Source organism: Rhincodon typus, chromosome 2, assembly GCF_021869965.1.
Source record: "Rhincodon typus isolate 14 chromosome 2, sRhiTyp1.1, whole genome shotgun sequence".
NCBI classification, from domain to species: domain Eukaryota; kingdom Metazoa; phylum Chordata; class Chondrichthyes; order Orectolobiformes; family Rhincodontidae; genus Rhincodon; species Rhincodon typus.
In genome coordinates this window covers 28340393-28363117 of record NC_063333.1, presented here as the reverse complement: position 1 = coordinate 28363117, position 22725 = coordinate 28340393, and the positions used below count along the sequence as shown (strand labels likewise).

Genomic DNA, 22725 nt, shown 5'->3' with positions numbered 1-22725 from the left:
ATGGTCTCAGCTGATAGACACACACAACATCTCTGGTAAGATATTGAACAGTAATCTAATTTTAGCTCTCAACTGGTCACACCACTGAAGATATTGCAACTGAGTTCAACTCACTATACACAGAGCAAGAGATGAACAAAAGAACCCTGTATCTTGTATGGCTTAATATCCAGTAGATCAAGGAAGAAGTTCTTAATTACTCTCATTAGGACTGCAACATTTTAACTAACAAATATGCCTTGATAATGCTGCTGAATAATGTTAGTGCATCACAGTAAAATAGCTAATATTTAGTTGAAGTGAATATTTAAGGTCACTGATGCCAGCATCGATTAAATAATAAACATAACTTAAAATATTACATACTGTATTGGCCGGTACTGGTCTGATAGATAGATGTTGGCACTGCCATTGTAGTGATAGCAGCTGTTGCTCCCTCTTCCTCTGATTTTTCTTCATCAATCTTTGGAACACCAGGTGCATCAGAAGATAATTCATTTAGGATTTTTCTGAAATAATATAACCTAAGTTTAGCTTATTGTGATATAAAAAAGACAATTTCAAATGTAATTTTCCTAATTTTATCATTTTGGGACTTGGTTCTTTTACAATATTTTCAAATTGCAATTTTCTGAATAAGCCAAAATTAATAACTACATGCACAATGCCAGTAAGTGAATATGGTTAACACACAAGAGCCCCAATACTTCATTGAGGGATCAAAAATGAATCAAGCATTTAAAAATGTATCTCAAAGTCTCTTGCTATCATGTCTTGGGAGGTAACGATAATATAATGTTCAAAACAAAAGTCCTTTCAGAAAACAAGTGGAAGTTCCCTTAAACATGACGATTCTTACAACTAGGTTTTGAACAGCAGCTGTAAAAAAGAACCTCAATCAACTTTAAAAATGCATCAAGCCCAAATCAAATGAATTAGTCCCTAGCATTTACATGGTTGAGAATTGCAGAAGATGGCCACATGAGATTGTTCACAAGCCCTTCTAGCTTATAAGATTTTAAGTCTCATTAACTGCAAGTAAGTCCTCCACAATAGAGAACAGGAATGCTCATGGAGTCTCTTTTATGCTTAGTTGCCTGAATGCCCACCAGTAGCCGCAAGTGGATGTGGAATGTTGTGTAGTTTTATCAGGAAAGATGACTTCCAAAAAACATCACTAGCCATCTAATTTCATCTTTACACATAACAAAACATCATGAATATAATTTTGACAACTGTCATGTAAGGCACCTGTTTTAGACATATCATTTATTTAATACTAACAAACGGGGTTATTTCAAATAGATAGTGAATAAAAATTACAGATCTAACTCAATCTTAAGTATTGCTTTATTGATGAATTTTCCTCCGCTAGAGTCAGAATAAGCTGTTCATTCACGCTTACACAGTGCTCCTATGCTTTTGCAATTCCTTGAATAATCAAGTAATCCATGCCTGCATGAATTTAGGCCAGCACTGGCTTGGAATGATAACAACAACCTGTAGCTATATGGGGTCTTTATAGTAAACATAGTAAAGCACTCCAAAGACACTTACAGGTCAAACAAAATTTAACACAGGGCTTTATAAGGAGACAGTTGATCAGGTTAAAAGATTGGTCAAAAATGAAGATTTTAAGGAGATGATTAAATTAGAACAGGAAAGAAAGGCACAACCAACAATGGTAGAGTTTAAAAAAAATTACGATTGTGAATTGGAGGAGTAAAGCAGTCTTAGGGGATAATAGGGCTGGAAAAGCTTGTAGAGATAAGGAAGGGCATGGGGAAATTTTGAAATAAGAATATTAAAATCAAGTTGTTACTAAACTGAAAACCATGAAAGGCCCACAACACAAGGATGATGCTTTAAGGGAACAGTGTGTATGTTAGAATAAAAGTACTGGAGATCTAAGAGAGTTCAAACTTACGACAGGTGCAAAACGGAAGGCAGGTGAAAAAGGCTTTGGAATAGCTTTTACTTGTACAGCACCTCATCCATTAATCTAAACTAGTTCTTGAGTGTCTCATAACATGGAACTGCAGTGTGTACAATCGATGATGCACAGCACATTTTGTCAAGGCTTCTCCAGTGGCATTTACAAAACTTCTATTATCTGGATAGACAATGGATCAGGTGTAATGGAAATATAATGGTCTCATAGGTACACTCCAAGTCATATGCTATTCAAACAGACACAGAATACTGCTTTCTCTTCATTCTGCTTTCTCTTCTTTCAACTGGGTCAGAATTTTGATTTTTTTTTGTTTGTGCAACTGTTATGGAGTTTCAGTTCATTGACTGCAAAAATTCAACTAGCCGATCACCACCTTCTCAAAGGCAACTAGCAAAGAAAATCAGTGTTGGGCTTGCCAATGTTGCCCACATCCAAAAGATTTTGTTCGTAAGCAACTAGAAATAAACTACGGTGTAGAAATAAGATGCACTATACCCTCACCATTGAAATATAACTATAAAGTAATCCTCTTAACTTGTTTGAATAATCAATCTGCAAAAATAGCCTGTGGATTATCATTTACAGTTTAGATGCAACCTTCCAGTATTGCTCGAATACTTGCAAATGAAGTTCACGGGCAATGTCCAGTCATAATTTTTACATTCCCACGAAACAAAGATACATTATTTCTCTATTCTAGAATTTATTCAGAAAACATTACATTAGTTGGAGCTTTACACCTCATGTAATATAGACAAATTTGCTCTGAGCCTAGCCTATTGCTGACGCACAGCACAGGCTGACTGTTGAGAATCCCCAATGTAATTCAAATGATCAATTGTTGAGCAACACCATTGTATGCTGAAAGTTATTGTGAGGTCACACAAAGTATTTAGAACTCTCCATTACCATTGCATTATACTTTTTCAGTGAAGGATTTATCTATTTTTCTCCATTTTAACCTGATTGCAAGATTCCATTAAGATGTCAGATATGCCATATGTGTCAGGTAAAGGCGAACCCTCAACCACAATTAAATTGGTGCCTTTAATTCCAATACCAACTTTCAGGGACTTAATAGGACACCTACCTAAAACCAAGAGAGAGAATCAATGCTTTTTAAAAATCATAGATGTTTCAAAAGATTTCCTGAAGCAGTGCCTTTGAGAAAAATTATGGCAAAAGTGATATTGAAAAGGTTGGTACAACTTTTTTTTCAAAAGGATATGGACTACACAAAGAAATACAATCAGATCAGGGTTTAAATTTGTTGCAAATATTCAAAGAAATAATGAATTTGGAAGAAAAACACATATCTTCAGTTCATCATCCACAATCTCAAGGATCTTAAGAAAGATGACATCAAAATTTAAATACCATGATTAGAGCATGTCTAATCATTTCACGTCAAGAATATCCTACAATTAAGTGAATTCCCTTTTTACTGTTTGCCTTTAGGGATACTCCTAATGAGTCCACAGGATTTTGTCCTTTTGGACTGCTACATGGGCATGAAGTGAAAGCATCCCTTAAGTTAGTTAAGTAAATATTTATAAACCAAAACAACACTTCTGATGTATATGTCAAGTTTCTGAGAAAAACTAACAAAATCATGCAAGTTTGCAAAAAGTGTTTGAAAGGTGCTCAGAAAACAATAAAAGCTGGGGCAGATAAAAGCTCAGAATTTTGTTGCTGGAGACAGGGTGTTAGTACTGTTCTTTGTCTCTGGGGATGCATTAATAGCAAAGTTCACTCGACTTATCAAATGACAAAGAACATCAATGTTGTGAATTACGTAATACAGTGTGAAATACAGTGAAAAGTATTATATACTATCGCCAATCTCTGGCGCCATCTTAAAACACAGAAAAATAAACCAAAACATAGGGCGACACATTGGCTCAGTGGTTAGCACTGCTGCTTTACAGTGCCAGGGACTCGGGTTTGATTCCATCCTCGGGTGACTGTCTGTGTGGAGTTTCCACTTTCTCCCTGTATCTGCATGGGTTTCCTTCGGGTGCTCTGGTTTCCTCCCACAGTCCAAAGATGTGCAGGCTAGGTAAATTAGCCATGGGAAATACAGCGATAGGGGTTTGGGTTTGGGTGGGATTCTCTTTGGGATGGTCGGTGCGGACTCGATGGGTCAAATGGCCTGCTTCCATGCTGTAGGGATTTTATGATTTTATGACATAGAATATACAGGCAGAAAAATAAAGTGTTCAACTTTACAGTCCTTCTTGTTAAGTCCTCCACCATGAGCCTGGTGGCCAGGCAGGAGTTCCCTTTGCTGCACCACCACTGGTGAAATTAAAGTCATCACTCTTTGGTGCCATCTTGACTCCGCCATGAGCCCTCACCACTACATGTCCTCACTAGACCTTGCCAATGTTGGCGGATACTGCACCGGCCTAAACGCAACTCTGCCACCACGAGTCCGCTTCGCACCCACCCCACTGCTCCAGTCGCTGCCAATGATGCTGGATCTTGTGAGGGCCCAAACCCTCCTTAGCCACCACCCCCAAGAATCTGCACTGGACGCAGAAGCCCAGGAACCCAAACCCACCTCTGACACCACTGTCACGAATCTGCGCTGGGCCCATGCATCTGCACTTGGCTCATGCGCTGCTGCCAATGCCATCATTGCAACTGAGCTCTTCAACAAGACGTAAATAAAATGAAGGAGGAAAAAAAATAAAAAGAGAAAAGAAAGAAGAAAAGAGAAGAAACAAAAAGCAAAGCAGATGGAGAGGACGAGCCCTGAGCTTAGAAAGCTTAGTCCAAGACCATCTTACCAGAAGCTCAGGATAATGAATCAATTCAAAAGTCAACCTGTTTCAACAGGAGGAACAAGATGGGAATCAAATGAAATGTTAGCTATTTTTGTCGAAAATTAGATTTCTGCCTAAGAAATATTAAGTGGCGCAGGAAGAGACATTGATCCCAGTGTAAGCTCTACAACATTTTGAAGTTTACAGATCCAACAACTCGGCAGAGACTTATTTATATAATCTTCTCATTTTCCTGGAACTATTCTATAACAAGAATTCGTGATTCTAGTATTGGAATATAATGCTACAATCATATAATTGAAAATTATTTGGACAGGCAGAGACACATTAATTCTTTAATCAACACCTTGCCAAGAGTAAATATATGTGAAAGCAAATATCGAGAGCAAAATGGATTTTTTTGTAGAACATGCCCATTATGAGAATCCTCCTGTGTTTAATGTTAATGTGCTAATACTACCAACATAAAATATAAATATTGATGAGGAAATTTTGATAGAAACTGAAAATGCTTTTTGAAGATATCTCACTCAAAAAAGAAAAGTACAATGGAAGTTTGTAATAGATTATTATTATTATTTAGGAACTTTGGGTTTCAAAGTAAGAGATATATGAGTTTTTGGTTTTCGTATTTGTCAGAAACTCTTTTTTTAAGCATTGGGTCTTAGCACTTCCAAGAAATCAGTAACTTAAACTAAATCACCAAACAAATTACCTGGTGGAATATTTGCTGAAGTGTTTACTTCAAGGTTTACGATCCAGCATGGGAAGATGGAAAGGGACCAGAAGCAGGTCCAGTTCAGACCAGCAAATGGGCAGTTTAATTTTGACAGTCTCCAGGCCATCAGAGCCGGAGAAAAGTCATAAGTTGCTTTAGCAGTCCAAGTAGATGGGGTTGGGAAAAGCCCCATGTTTTTAATTTGAAGAAATGATGAGTTAACTTGCATCTCTGTATCTCTGGGAGAGATGGAGGGAATCAAGTTTACTGAATGTACACAAATTTGTTGAAAGAAGAAAAATAAAGTATTTGATTTGACTTGATTTATTGTAGCCACGTGTACCTATATGCAGTAAAAAGCTTTGTTTGCGAGCAGTACAGGCAGATCATCTTAAGCGAGAACATACGGATCACAGTATGCTTAGACAGAGTGAGACACACAGGTTATACTGCACAGGAGGTGTATGAAACAAGATCAACATTATTTGAAGTTAGAGAGTCCATTCCTCAGTCTAATAATGGTAGGGAAGAAGCTGTTTTTAAACCTGTTGGTGCGTGTTCAAACTTCTGTATTTTCTCCCTGATGGAAGAGGTTGTAGGAAAGCATTACCAGGGTGGGAGGGATCTTTGATGATGTTGGCAGCCTTTCTGCGGCAGTGAGCTGTGTAAATAGAGTCTATGGATGGAAGGTTGGCTCCAGTGATAGTCTAGGCTGTGCACACAGCCTTCTGTAGTTTCTTACGGTCCTGGGCAGAGCAGTTGCCATAATAGGCTGTTACGCAACCAGATAGTAAACTTTCCAAGGTGGATCTGTAAAAGTTGGTGAGGGTCGTTATGGACATGCTGAATTTCCTAAGCCGCTTGAGGAAGAAGACGTGTTGTTGTACCACTTTGACTGTCAGATCTATGTGTGAAGTCCAGGACAGGTTGTCAGTTATCATCACTCCCAGGAACTTGACGCTCTTAACCCGCTCAACCCCTGCTCTGGATGGGGTTTGTTCTCCTCCTTTCTTTCTGAAGCCAATAATCAGTTCTTTTGTTTCGCCAACATTGAGAGAGAGGTTGCTATCATTGCACCATGACACCAAGCCCTCTATGTCCTTTCTGTATTCTGACTCATCGTTGTTTGATATTCGTCCTACCAATGGTGGCGTTGTCAGTAAACTTGTAGATGGCGTTCATTTGGAATTTGGCTACACAGTCATGTGTGTACAAGGAGTACAGTAGGTGGCTTAGAATGCATCCTTGGTGGGCTCCAGTGTTGAGGGTTATCGTGGAGGAGGTGCAGTTGTCTATCTTCACTGATTGCGGTTTATGGGTCAGGAAGCTAAAAAGAAAGAACTTTTTCATTGGCTAATACATGAACCAGGAAGCCAAGTTTTGTGGTCAATGTCCTAATGGCAACAGGGCCGAGGAGGTAGGTGGTAGATTCTATGGTCAAGATGAACTCGAGAGGAAGTGAATGGAAACACAAGGAGAACAAAATGCAATCTGAGGTCTCGGGGAAAGGTGAACCTGATAGGACATTGGTCCCAATGGAAGATCAATGGTATACACAGTTGGGATTTTTAAAGCGCAGCTAGAAGTGACTGAATTTTCTTTTCCACTAAGGTGCACGGAAAGAAGTGGGGCAAAGGGTGCATTGTTGGGAAAGAAATCAATGAATGATTAGTGACGGCCTTATTGATGTAAATCAAGACCACATGAAATAACAGGTCAAGGGGATGGTCATGAATTTAAACAGTGAGGTTTAAATGAAGTGCGAGATTCAGTGAGAATGGGAACAGCATGAAACTCAACAGGAATGGAGATAGCATAATAAATTGAGATTGAGGTTGAAATTACTATGGATGATGAGCTAAAACAGAAATTGCAGGAACTCAGCAGCTCTGCCAACGTCTGCAGAGAGAAAGCAGAGTTAATGTTTCAAATACAGATAACCCTCTTCAGAATTGACAATGAAGCATGATTCCAGCAATTCCTGTTTTTGTTTCAGATCTTCAGTATCCACAGTTTTTTGTTTTATTATTACTGTGAAGTTCTTCAGTGCAGAGACAGAGGGAAGAATATAGTGCAAATTTTTCAATGAGATCATATTTGTGTAGTTAGGTGGCTAGTAAAGAACCTGGGTTTTAATGGAGGTGAGAGGGATAGAACAAGAGGGGAAGCTGAAGGGATGAGTACCTATGGAGTGCTGGATCAGACCAAAATATCATTTGGCAATAAGAGCAGTTTAATGGTCTAAGTAGTGGAAGGCTTCATTTGAGGAGAAAGGTAATATCATCCCCAGCCAGTTAATTTTAACAAATCATCCACATATGTTCATGATGACAAACAACCTATTCACAAATAAACACACATTGTGGTAGAAGCGCCAGGGACCCGGGTTCGATTCCACCCTCGGGCGACTGTCTGTGTGGAGTTTGCACATTCTCCCCGCGTCTGTGTGAGTTTCCTCCGGGTGCTCTGGTTTCCTCCCACAGTCCAAAGATGTGCAGGGTAGGTGGATTGGCCATGCTAAATTGCCCATAGTGCCCAGGGATGTTTAGGTTAGGTGGGTTAGGCAAGGGAAATGTAGGGGTAGGGGAATAGGTCTGGATGGGATGCTCTTCAGAGTGGCAGTGTGGACTCATTGGGCCGAATGGCCTGTTTCCATACTGTAGGGGTTCTATGATTCTATGAGATAACTGATCTGATCTGTTAGTACAGTCCATCTGGCCAGCACTGAAGAAGGCAAGTTGGACAGGGATGATGATATTGGCAAGATTTTCCCTCAGGGATAATTGGGGTTGGTTTAGTGGCTATCAAGGATAAGAGTCTGGGATGGGAGAGCAGGGACAAAATAAGGTTGAAACAAAAAAGTGAAATAACAGTAGAGAAAATAAACAAGCATAGAAAAACTGTGAAAAAAGAAGCGATGGTCTCAAGTTTTGTAAGTCTGACAATGCAGCTAAAATATGCAGATGATTTAATTTTGGATGCATAAAAGAAAAGTTCAAGTTACACAAGTCTGGCCATGTGGTAATTATTCTGATGCATATATCTTGGTAGTGCACAAAGAAGGACGCCTTCCCAATGACACACCCGTATTTGTTGCAATCTTCCGTGTCACACTTCTTTTTGCCTAATGCATCAAATTTAGTCCAACGGAATGGATCCCGCTGTCTGTCAGAGAAAAAGATGGTTATGAAGATAGGTCCTCCTGCGGTTGAACAGTTTGGCCAGAATTCCTCACTTGCTGGGTGTTTGTCCAGTGGTGAAGAAACCAGATGCCTCTTAAAGTTCGAAGTGATCATGGTTCTTCATCATCATGCCACCATTGGCTTTCTCCTAATTCAAGTATGATATTTATTCAGGGTTACATGTTTCTGCCATGTGTCGCCATAATACAGAAAATTGAGATTTATGACTAATGTACCTTTAGCCTCATGGAGAAAGCATCCAAAGAACTACTGAGATCCAGAGTGCAGAATTTAAAAATTTTCTTTCCTTCGCTGTTGCTGCTCAACATTAAAATGTACTGACTCAAAACGTAATGCAGCTTGACAGACAAATTGCTGCCATTTTGAATGACTGGTAACAGGCTCCTCCCGATCATTAATACCAATACAGCTACACTTCAAGGAGATCTTCAGCATGTCTCTGAAGCCTGTTCTTTGTGCTTCCTGGAAAATTGGCATTTGAGAACTGAGAAAACAGCACCTTATAGGGAAGACTGTTAGGAGCCGTCAGGCACAATATCCATTCCAACAAAGTGATTTTGTCAGAATTTTATTTGAATGCTTGTTGAACCAACTTCTAGAAAGACACTAACGTTTGAGCAAAATGAAAATCTTTGCCAGCACGTATTTTTTAAAGCAATACACAAATTCTGCAATATGAAACTACTATGTACACTAGCATCAGTCCTCTCATTGAAACTGGAAGATGTGGAGGAGGCATTGCTGATGGGATATCTGCAGTCTTCTCAAACAGTACAGGTCACACTGCAGTATGGTACAACTGCTTTGTAGCCTAGAACTTTCACTGACTTAGAGTCTTTATTGTTAAACACTTGTCGCTGCGGTTTGTAGAAGCTTAACTGGTACAGTTGGTCCGGCGGTGGATCTCCTTGTCAACGGTGGTCCTTTAAAAGAAATGGCTGTGAGGCTAGAGGAGTGTGCTCGATGTACTCTGGAGTCTCGCTTCAGTAAAGATTTTATGATATTTAACCCACAGCTCAGTCATCACCAGTATACCATATTTTCAGGCTAATGGTGATGTTAAGGATGAGTTCTAATTTGACCTTGACGAAATCATTACTGGGATCCTAAAAGAGTAAACAAGAATCCATTGGGGGCACTTTAACACCAGGCTTAGTCATGGTTCTAAGTTTTCAATGGGAACACTGGGAAAAACAGAGTGGGACAACCAATTGAAATGGTTCTATATCTAATTCAAACATGCCAGGAGGATGTGGGGAAGTATCAAATACTGGCTGGGACATCTCTGTCTCAGACAATGAACAGAGAACACTATATTACAGGAACAGGGCCTTCAGCCCACCAAGGATGCACCAACACATGATACCTCGGTAAACTAAAAAAACTTTTGCATCTACACAGTCTGTGTACCTTTATTCCATGCCTATTCATATATCTATCAAGATGCCTCAAACATTGCTATTGTATCTGCTTCTACAACCTCCTCTGGCAGTATATTGGCACCTACCAACCTCTGTGTAAAAAACTTACACTTCACATCTTCTTTAAACTTTCCCCCTTTTACCTTAAACCAATGTAATTGGTAAGTGACAGTTCTACCCTGGGAAAAAAGACTCCAACTATCAATTCTGTCCATGCCTCTCATAATTTTGTAAACTTCTATCAGGTCGCCCCTCAGCCTCCAATGTTCAAGTGAAAACAAACCAAGTTTGTCCAATCTCTCCTCATAGTTAATATCCTTCAAACAGGCAACATCCTAGTAAAATGTTTTGGTACCCTCTCAAAGTCTCTACATCCTTCTGGTAGAATGGCGATCAGAACTGTTTGCAATATTCCAAATGTGGCCTAACTAAAGTTCTGTACAGCTGCAACATGACTTGCCAATTTTTTTACTCTATGCCACGCCTAATGAAGGCAAGCTTGCCATATGCCTTTTTGACCACCTTATCTGCCTGTTGCCACCTTCAGGGAACTGTGGACTGCGCACCTCAATCCCTCGGTATGTTAATATTTCTAAGGATTCTGCCATTTACTGTATACTTCTGAAATGCATCACCTCACGTTTGTCTGGATCAAATTCCATCCGTTATTTCTCCACCCAAGTCTCCAGCCTACCGGTATCCTCTGCCAATCCTTCTCACTATCCACACCTGCTCAGTCTTTGTATCGTCTGTAAGCTTACTAATCAGACCAGCTGCATTCTCCTCTGAATGATTTATATATATTACAAACAACCAGGGTCCCAGCACTGATGCCTGCAGAACATCACTGACCGCAGATCGCTAGTCAGAAAAACACCCTTCCACCGTACTCTCTGTCTTCTGTGACCAAGCCAGGTCTGTATCCATCTTAACAGCTCGCCATAGGTCCCATGCGTCTTTTCCCTCTGTACCAACCTGCCATGAGGGACCCTACTGAAGTTGTGTAGACAACATCCACTGCCCTCAATCATCTTTGTCACCTCCTCAAAAAACTCGATCAAGTTTGTGAGACCAAACGTTCCACTGCACAAAGACACGCTGCCTATTGCTAGGAAGTCCACATTTTTCCATATGTGAGTAAACCCTATCCCTAAGAATCTTCTCCAATAATTTCCCTACGACTGATGTAAGGCTCACCAGCCTGTAATTTCCTGGATTATTACTGTTGCCCTTCTGAGACAAAGGAACAACACTGGCTATTCTCCAGTCTTCTGGGATCTCTTGTGACTAAAGAGGATACAAAGATTTTGCACAAGGCCCCAGCCATTTCCTCACTCACCTCCTTCAGCATACTGAAAGATCCAATCAGATCCTGAGGACTGATCTACCTTATTACTTTTCAAAACACCCAACACCTCAATTTTAATATTGACATGTCCTAGATTATCAACCTACCCCTCTATAAACTCACCATCCACCTTGTTCTCCTTCTTCATCAATACTTGAAACATCTAAATCATGGAACGTTAAGCTGCCAGTCTGGTCCCTCTCTCAACTAAGTCTCTGTAATAGCTACAACATCATAGTTATATGAACTAATCAAACTCTAAGTTCATCTGCCTTACCTGTCATACTCCTCACATTAAAACAAAGACACTTCAGACTGCCAGTCCCGCTGGGTTCACTAATCTCTCCCTATCTGTTCTTCCTGTTAGCCTTACTGGCCTTCGTCCTTCTCAATCGTTTCACTTGCTGACCTACTACTCTGGTTTCCAAACCCCCGCCACACTAGTTTAAGCCATCCCAAGAGACACTAGCAAATATCCTTGCCAGCATTATTGGCACCCCTCCAGCTTGGGTACAACCCCTCCTTGCTATACATGTTCCACCTGCCCTTCCTCCTACACCAACTCTTTAGCCACCTATCTAACTGTACTATCTTCCTATTCCTAGTCTCACTGACTTATGGCACAGGGATTACAACTTTAGAAGTCCTCTTTTTCAATGTACTACCTACTCCCTGAATTCCCTTTGCAAGACCTTGTCACTCTTCCTGCTTATGTCATTAATACCCATGTGTACCACAACGTCTGGCTGCTTGCCCACCTTTTTGAGATTGTCTCTGAGCAGGCATGGGACATTCTTGACTCTGGCACAACAGTGGCAACACACCATCCTGGAGTCTCTTTTGTGACCACAGAAACACTTATCTGTGTCCCTGACGACAGGGAATATCCTATGACTACTGCTCTACTGCACTTTGACCCTCCCTGCTGTACAACAGAGCCAAGTGTGGTGCCACCGATCTGGCTAATGCCATCCCAACTCCTGATAAGCAATCTTCCCCAACAGTAACCAAAACGGAATACTCATTAGAGAGGAGGACAGCCACAGGGGACTCCTGCACTATCTGCGTGCTCCTTCTAGCGGTCATCCGTCTATCTGCCTGAATCTTGGGTGTGGCCACGTTTCTAAAACTCCTGTCCATAATGTTTTCCTAAGTACATCCAACTGCTGCTCCACAGATCCATCTGGTCTAACAGGGGTGTAATTGGACACTTTTTCTCCAGATGCAGTCATCAGAGATGTTTGAACTGTCTATGATTTCCCACGCTTCTATGAAATTAATTTTCAGCTAAGCAGATGGCTCCTAGTGTTAGATTCTCACTTAGAGTACTAAATATGCTATTCTGCAAACAATAGTCTACGTACTATACTAATTCTCAGAACTGTACTACTTTACCACGAATCTAAATCCCACTACTCTAAAACCTTATGGGTATGGAAAGGTTAATGGAAATTAAAGGTTAAAAAATATAGAATCACCTACCATTACTTATCAATCAGGAGCCCTTCAGTCCAAAATGTTTCTTTTAAAATTGTCATGTGATTAAGCACAACCCCCAAGATCCTCCCAGTGTAATGGATCAAGGTCAATGCTCCATGCTCAAGATTTTACCTGCTCCAGTCACTGTCTCTTCCCTCCAGCCTCTCTGGTTCTGCCTACCAGCTGCTGGTCAAGGTAAGGCTGCTACTTGCAGAAACTAGCAGTCACAGTGACTGCACCAACTTCTCCCAGAATTGTCCTCAGTTGATAATAATCAATTCAGTGGGTCATCTGCTTACTTTTGTCAGTGAGTACTTCTACCTCTGTTAAGGTCTGTGTTCTCAGCTCATTGTTGTATAACTGTGAAATATGGATGACTACTGAAGGTGCTATACACAGCCCAGACCATCATGGAAGCCAACCTTCCATCCATGGACTCCATTTACACGGCTCACTGACGTGGAAAGGCTGCCAATATCAAAGACCTATCGCACCCCCAGTAATGATCTCCTACAACCTCTTCCATCAGGCTGAAGACACATTAGCCTGAACACATGCAGAAGCAGGTTCAGGAACAGCTTCCTCTCGGCCCTTATCAGACTGATGAATGAACTCTCTAGCATCAAATAACGCTGATCTTGCTAACGCTGATCTCACCGAGGGCGTGCCCTGTGCAATGTATTGGATGGGCAAGAAATGCTGGCCAGCCAGCGACGCCCACGTCCCACAAGATGAATAGAAAAAAAATGTAACCTGTATGCCTCTGTCTAAGTCTTTTCGATCTGCAAATCCTTTGATTTCTATGATCAGCCTGTACCACTCATAAACAAAGCTTTTCACTGTATTTTGGTATACTTGACAATAAATCAATCAATCAATCAACTTACAGCTATCATCTTCCCATTTGCAGCTCATTTTTGAGCATCTCAAGGAAGGAGAAGATTATGAATGCAATAGTCCTGTTAGTGAACCCAGCAAATAACTGTGCTTTTGCTGTTGTTTGCACATTCACAGTATGGAAGACAGTTATGAACCCAAGGATTTTATTTATGGTGAGTTGGATGACCAGTAAGAGACGAAACACTCCACTTCAAGGATGCTATAACACTTGCCATGAAATCCCTGAACATCGATTTTTGCACCTAGCATGCTAGCCAATAACAGAAAAGCAAACTGCAACATTGCCTTTGGGTTGGCAAATATCACAATAACATTCAGTGGCTGCAGTAACTTGGCAACAGCTCTAACACTCTCAATAACAACCCATAGTACATGATAATTAGAACACAATTTCAAAGTTGAAACACCGATGGACAAGTTATCTGGGGGCCCAAGCTAACGTGCTGGGACCACAAGTGCAGATCCTACCATAGATGTTGGTGTCAGTAGTGGCGACCTCGAAAGTATCATCAATTGTTGTAATAAGTCATCTGGTTCACTAATGCCCTTTCCGTAACGAAATCTGCCATCCATACCCAGTATGACCTCCATGTGACTCAAGAGCCACGACAGTGGTCAACTCTGAACTGCCCTGTGAAATGATTTGTCATGGGATGGGCAACAAAGGCTGGCTTTGTTAGCAACACCCACAAGCATTAAAGAACAAAGAGTGGCTGCCTCTCATAGTTTAGTCTCTTTAACTGTCAACAGAAGTGCACCATACGAAGCTACGCTAATGAATTTGATTGAAGGAAGTTGAAGGATAACAACAGGCAAACAGAAAACAGAGACAACTGCCAGAGTCCAGACTTAAAATTAGAAGAGCTATAGTGGGAAAAAATTGACACAGTTAGGATGGAGATAAATGTGCTAGGTGAGTGAATTCGAGAAGACATGCTAGAAAGGCGAAAACTAGTAGTAGGCCAGAAAATTGGGAATATTCGTATCTTAGAAACCTGCCGGTGATGAAAATTGAATATGAAAGTAAATCGGCAAGAAATATAAAAAATGCAAAAGCTTATACAAAAAGTAAATGAGGTATTTAGAAAACCTTAATGCAATCAAACAGAGTCAAAATGGTTTTGCGAAAGGGTAATCACAATTTACAAATTTGCTAAAAGTTCTTTGAGAATTTAACAAGCAGAACTGATAAAGGCAAACTCATAGATGTAGTGCATTTAGATTTCCAGAAGGTACTCAATAAGGTTCCACATAAAACATTATTGCACAAGATAGCAGCTCACAGTATTGGGGTAATGTATTAATGATTTAGGATTGGTTAACACTCAGAAGAGAGAGCGTTGGTCTTCTTCAGGTTGGAAAGACCTAACCAGTGGAGTGCCACAAAGATCATTTACCATTTATATTAATGACTTGGTGGAAGGGGAAAGAGTGTAATGTATCCAAATTTTCTAACGATACAAAGATAGGTGGGGGTTGGGGCATGTAGTGATGAGGACATAAAGAATCTCCAAAGGGATATAGATAGGTTGAGTGACTGGGTAAAAACTTGACAGGTAGAGTTTAACGTAGCCATCTATGAAGTCTCACACTTTGGTAGGACGAATCAAAAGGCAGACTATTATTTAAATTGAGAGGGGCTTTAAAAAAATACAGCGTAGAGGGATCTGGGTGTTCTTGCACATGGAACACAAATTGTTAGCATACAGATGCAGCAATTAATTAAGGTAAATGGAATTTTGGCCTTTAACGCTAGGGGATTGGAGTTTAAAAACAGGGAAGTCTCGTTGCATATGTACAGGGTGTTGGGTGAGGCCACACTTGGAGTACTGTCTACAGTTTTGGTTCTTGTATTTAAAAAAGGAACCTGCTTTGCAGGCAGTTCAAGAAATTCACTGAGCTAATTCCTGGGAATGAATGGGGTGACATATCAAAAAACAGCTAAACTTATTACGCTTTTTAAATTAGAGTTTAGAAAGATGAAGAGTAGGCTTAGTGAAACATACAAGGTTCTGAAGGGGTTTGACAGGGTAGACGTTGAAAAGTGGTTTTCCCTACAGAGGGAATCTCTAACTAGGGGACATAGTCATAGAATAGGTAGCAGTCATTTAAAACTGAGAATGCAAAGGAATCTCTTTTCCTAGTGGTACTGAATGTCTGTAATTCTCTATCTGAGAGAGCTGTGGAGGCTAGATAACTGAAAGCAAAGAACAGGACGTAAAGAGATTTTTGAAAAATCAGGGATTTGACGGCTTGATTGTGCTGGCACAAAACTGGAGTTGAAGCCTAGGACAGAATCCCAACCAAAAAAAGGATCAGATCAGGATGAATGGTGAAGCAGGCTTGAGGGGCTCAATGGCCTACTCCTCATTCCTATTTGTTATATTCTTAGAAGCCACTTGAAGAGTAAAGTATGAGAGGATGCACTGATGAAGATATTTTCATGAGAATGAAGAGTGAAGATGTTCACACATGCAGTATTAGCAATAAATACTTCTAAGCTGGGTAGGACAGCTGTATAAATAAATGCTCCATTACTCTGCAAAAGTGTACAAAATGATCAGATGTATAGATAGAGTGGACAACCAGAGACTTTTTCCAAGGGTGGAGGTAGCTTTTACGAGGGGACATAGATTTAAAGTGAGTGGAGGTAGATATAGGGGAGACATCAGAGGTAGGTTCTTTACTCAGAGAGCGATAGGGGTGTGAAATGCATTGCCGGAGAGGGTAGTGGAGTCGGCCTCATTAGGGGCATTTAAGCGGCTATTAGCTAGGCATATGGATGATAGTATTAGTTAGGGGTGGAGGTGAGACAGACCTTAGGTTTAGGGTAAAAGTTTGGCACAACATCGTGGGCCAAAGGGCCTGTACTGTACTGTGCTGTACTGTTCTACGTTCTATGTTCTGCCTGAACAAAACACCTCAGATCTAATTTTGGAACTGCATATCTTGCTACATTTATGTGTTTCTCTTTTCATCTCATGCATCAATTTCATATGTTCCAGAAATGAAAGGACAGGATCTAACCCACTATGTAAACTAACTCCCTTTTGCAACAGTTTTAACATCAAATCAAATCTAACACAGAGATGTCATCGCCCTGGACTTGTTTTCACTGACAACTTCAGCTTTTTTTTTTGATAGACTCTCAGAAATTGTTCTTAAATTGGCCCAACTGTTTTATGTGGACTAGAAAAAAACATTTCATCATTCACATGTTAAACAAAAGAGTCCACAGGATGACACAAAGCAAAGCACAAAGAAGACAGTTGTAGTTGTTGGAAGTACCGGTACATCATTGCACAAGTTCCCATGTTGGAGTCCTAGGCCCAACCATCTTCAGATGCTTCAGCTATGACCTTCCTTATATCATCAGGTTAGACGTGGGAATGTTTGCTAATGCTTGCACAACGTTCAACTCCATTAACAACTCCTCAGATGTTAAAGCAGTCCACGTCCAAATACAGTGGACATGGACAATATCTAGGTGTCGGCTGACAAGTGGCCAGTAAAATTTGTGCCACACAAATGCTAAGCAATGACCATCTTCAACAACAGAGAAATCTATCCATCACTCTTTGATGTTCAATGATATTACTTTTGCTTAGTCCCCTACTATGAACATCAGGGACGGGGGGAGTGGGGTTGCCACTGATTAGAAACTGAACTGGACTAGCCATTTATATACTGTGCCTTACAAAAGCAGGTCAGAGGCTGGAAATGCTACAGCGAATAACTCACATTCTGACTTCCCAGTGTCTGTCCACCATCTAAAATGCACAAATGGGGAACGTGATGGAATTCTCCCCACTTGTCCATTTGGGTGTGCTTCACCAAAACTCCAGAAGCTCAACATCATCCAAGAACAAAGAAACCCACTGGACTAGTATCTCAACCACCATCTTCAATATTCATTACCTTCACAATGATCGCAGTCTGTGCCAACCACAACATGCATTAAACAACTCACCATGGCTCCTTTGACAACACTTTTCAAAACTGTGCCTCGACCACCTAGAAGGACATAGAAACACATAGGAAATAGGTATAGGAATAGGCCATTCGGCCCTTCAAGCCTGCACCACCATTCAATATGGTCATGGCTGATCATGCAATTTCAGTATCTGATTTCCGCTTTCTCTCCATATTCCTTGATCCCTTTAGTCACAAAGGCAAAGACCAGCTCCCTCTTGAATATATCTAACAACTGGCCCCGACAGCTTTCTGTGGTAGAGAGTTCCACAGGTTCACAACTCTTTGAGTGAAGAAATTCTTCTTCATCTCAGTCCTGAACAGCTTACCCCTTATTCTCAGACTGTGACTCCTAGTTCCGGGCTTCCCCAACATCGAGAACATTCTTCCCACATATAGCCTGTCCAGTTCCATCAGGATTTTATACATTTCTATGAGATACGCCCTCATTCTTCTGAATTCCAATGAGTACAAGACCAGTCAGTCCAGTCTTTTGTTTTAATTTTTTAAAATATTTGTTTAATACCTCACCAATGTCCTGTGGTTCCACACATAAATGACCACGTTGATTATTAAGGGGCACTATTCTCTCCCTCATTACTCTTTTGCCCTTATTGTACTTATAGAATTTCTTTGGATTCTCCTTAACTCTTTGCCAAAGCTGTGTCAAGTTGCTTTTTTCCCTCCTAGTTTCCCTGTTAACTATACTCCTACTGCCCCATACTTCTCTAGGAATTCATTCGATTCCCAGCTGTCTATACCTGATATATGCCTTTTTTTTTTACCAGAGCCTCAATTTCTCTAGTAATTCAGCATTCCCGACATCTAACAGCCTTGCCCTTCACACTAACAGGAACATACTGTGTCTGATGGACAAGGGGTTACAGATTCATTCAAACACCACCACCAGCAAATTCCCCTCCAAGCCACATAATATCTGGGCTTGGAACTATATTGCTGTTCCAAAATCCTAGAACTCCCTCCTTAACAGGAGTGGAGAGTATCTGCACCCCAAAAATTGCAGCAGTTCAAGAAGGTGTATCACAATTCCACTTTCTGAAGGGTAATTAGAGATGAGCAATAGATACAACCCTGGTCAGCAACACCCACATCACATGAAAAAGAACGACTTATTTCATGTTTATGCAGAATATGTAACTATCTGCATTAGAAAGCTGTCCAAAGGTTAATGTCCCAAACTATTAGATAACAAGAATGTATAGAGAACCAAGAACAGTAATATAACAACAAGAAACTTAATTTCACACTGAAATAATACATCATGAAATAAATACCAGTGTAGATAACGGGGTCATAACATCTTCTTCAAAATGCAATTCCCACCTTTTGTGCCAAAATGATTTATTGCAACTTAAGTCAACTGTATGATTTGAAAATTTCAGTCAACCACCAGTTTTCACCCACGTTGGCTTCAGCTTCTGCACTGTTAACTCTGAAGCACTCTAAAGATATGTACTTGGCCTCCTCTTATGTTTCACTTGCATCAACCCAAGCCAATATGGTGCTCAATAACCACCCCATCACTGGCCCATATTGCTGTCAATCAACTTTAAAACTCTCATCCTCTTTTTAAAATCTCTTCATTAGTTTGTGCTTCTCCAATTTTATAACTTAATCCAGTGCAAAAATCCTCAGAGATCCTTTCAATCCTCTGGCTTCTTCTCCATTTCAATTTTAAATTGCTCCACCAATTGACAGCTATCCCTTCAACTGCCTAGAAGATCTAGATTTTTCTCCCGAAAGTTCTCTCTACCTTGTACGTTGCTCTTCTTCCTTCAAGGAGCTCCTTAAAACTTAGTTCTTTGACCAAGATTATTGCCACCTATCCTAATATGTTATCTGATTTACTGTCAAACCTTGTTTGATAATTCTCTTGTGAAATTCTCTTGTGTAATACAATATACAATTATATTACTTGTATAATACAAAGTATTAGTATTACACAAATACTAATACTTTGTAATAGTATTACAAAGACACTATTTAAATACAAGGTGTTGTCATTCAAGTTAGCAGTGCAGTATCTAAGGATAATACAAGCTGACTATACAAGCTATGCATTGCTTCTATTTTTATATTGGTTCAGTTTTTTTTCAAAAATTAGGAGATGAGAAAAAGTCAGCATGCAACAAAACAAAGCTCAGACTGCTCAGCGAAAGACTGAATTAATTCTTTGAACTGGAAAGCGTTTGTTTGGTGTAGAAGTATATTTTCTCTAAAAAGAAATTTGAGGTCAGTTAGAGAAGAAATTAAATTGTTTGGTTTCATTCAACATACAAGTAAAATGCTATATTTACATTCTACAGTCTATAGTATTTAGAAAAATCTGATCCAGCCAGATGCCATCATAAACTACAGGGAGAAGTAAAATATGCACAATGTAGTAGAAACCTGTAGGAAGGTCGCCTGGATAGAATTTCTCTCCGTTTTTGAGAGTCAGTCACAACCTCAGCAGAATCACCAGATTCATCTGTTTCTGCGATAGTAGCTACCTATAAATAGAACCATATAACACAACATTAAAATTAACTAAAATTAATTTTTGAATAGTTTTTAAAAACACAATATAAGTATATCATTTTAATTCCAGTTAAGTGAAAAAAGACTCATGGTATACCCAGTTCTAAGCAGTAGTTAAATCCTGCTCAGAAGAGAGACCAGACTTGTTTAAAATTATTCCCAGGTCAACCTGTTTATCTTGAATGTTTTATATTAATCATAAATAACAAAGTTAAACTATGCAACTAACATTATCATAACACATACACCAAAAATGTACCTTTTTTTCTAACCATCTACATATGCTACATAACTAACACAATGTACATGAGAAATCTGGTTTCTTGTTTAATAGTTCCTGTTTAAGGCAGAAATAAAATTGTCAATTAGTGAGCTGAGGCAGAAATTATGAGCATAGCAGGCTTGAACAGTTCTGATCTCCATATTATATATGGATGCTAAGAAAATACAAAATAGATGTAGTTGAAGTTTCTTTTAACATTAAACAAACTGAGGCTTTTTTTTAAACCTAGAAAAGTTATCAATAAGGGATGATGGAGGTTGTTAACATTAAGGTTAAGGGTCAGATAGGTTAGATATAGAGATTAATTCACAAGGAAGGGAAACTGAAACATAACATAAAGATCCAGGAACCGAAGTGGGCAATTTAGACCCTTGAGCCTGCTTCACATCAATACAATCATGGCTGATTTCATCTCAGCCTCAACTCCAACTTTCTTGTTGCTCTCCATAATCCTTCAACACAGATAAATTTTTAATTAGTAATATCTCCTCCTTAAATTAATCAATGTCATGCCATCCATCGCACTCTGGGGTAGTGAATTCCACAGATCCATAACCCTTTGAGGGAAGTAATTTCTCCTCATCTGTTTTAAATCTGCTATCCCTTATCCTAAAGCTATTACCTCTTGTTCAAGGTTGCCCCACAAGGGCAAAACTAGGGACTATAAAATACAGTCATCAGTAAATGTTATGTGGAGTTTGGACAAAACTTCAACATCGGCAAAAGAGTGGTAAATATGCAGAACTTGCCCACCACAGCAGGAGTTGAGATGAATAACCGCAGATGCAATTAAGGGGAAGTTAAATAAGGGCAGCAGAGAAAAGATACAGAAGGATATGCTGATAGAGATAACCTAAAAGGGGTCAGGAGAGCTTATGCTGAGCAAGAACATTCCAACTGGTCTGTGTCAATTTCTGAAGAAGGGTCCAGACCCGAAACGTCAGCTTTCCTGCTCCTGTGATGCTGCTTGGCCTGCTGTGTTCATCCAGCTCTACACCTTGTTATCTCTTGTGTCAATTACTGGTCTGTTTTGCATTGCAAGTTCCATAGAACTCCAATGATGTGTATGTATTCTACAGTGGAAGTCCAATATGACATGTTTCAAAATAGCACAAATCTGTTTATGGCATTGTGGTCTCATGACTCACAGTCCATTATTGGCTTGATCCAACCAGACCTGACTTCCGTCTCAGCCCTCCCCTCAGCCTTTCCCACCAGCGCCACCACCCCTTAATCTCCTTGCCTCGACTCTCCCCTTGGTTCACTTTCCTGACTTATTTTTGCTTCTGAGTGATATCAATCTTTAATGTCAATCATCCCAAGTGTCTTCACAGAGACACAATCATCAACAAATGTGACAATAAGCTTGGTCAAAAACATGGGTTTTAAGTAAAGTCTAAAACAAGAGATGTATCCAATGAGGCAGAAGGCTCAAGGCGGGAATTCTAAAACATTGTGCCAAAAGGCATAGACATAATGGTAAAGCGAAGGAAAGAACTTCCAAAGCAGGCCTGAGGAACTGAAAGGGTGAAAGACTGGACTAAAGACAAGGGGAGATGAAATCATCAAGGGCTATATACACAAGATGAGAGTTCTGAAGTTTAGGCATCAAGGAACTTGGAGCCAATGTAATTTTGAATAAGCTAAACTTGAGAGAACATGTAGTTGGGAGACGGTTTCAGACAGCAAAATGTCAGAATTGACAAACAAACGTATAAACTAAGAGCAAGCAGAAAACAATCCATCTCCTGAGCCTGTACCACCACTCGGTAAGCCCATGGCTAGTCTGATTGTGGCCACAACTCTACATTTCTGCCTACCTCTGATACCCTTTGATTCCCTTATTGGTCAGGAATCTATCTACCTCTGCTATACAAATATTCAATGGCCCTACCCCTCCGCGGCAGAGAGGCGTACAGAACAATATACAATGTTAATTGTACCACATACATTATAAATCATTTAATAAAATCTTGCCCAAAAAGGCAGGGGTGTTCGAATTATACCAGTAAGTAAGTTTTACTCTTAATTTTCACAAAAGGTAAAGAACATTGCATCCATATTCATGGGGTGGCGATGGCCTAGTGGTATTATCGCTGGACTGTTAATCCAGAGAC

The 22725-nt window shown here is 40.0% G+C and overlaps 1 protein-coding gene across 2 annotated transcripts in view; it reads right to left on the bottom strand.

Moving 5' to 3' along the window:
• Positions 1-358: 358 nt before the first annotated feature.
• The window catches only part of LOC109921486 (cAMP-responsive element modulator-like), an 85697-nt gene continuing 63330 nt past the window's right edge, over positions 359-22725 (bottom strand). For both annotated transcript variants that reach the window (XM_048614266.1, XM_048614275.1), the window contains 2 exons: positions 20197-20297; positions 359-509 (listed from right to left, as the gene is read on the bottom strand). In XM_048614266.1, the coding sequence (XP_048470223.1) occupies positions 359-509; positions 20197-20297 (252 nt within the window). The remainder of the gene's footprint in view (positions 510-20196; positions 20298-22725) is intronic.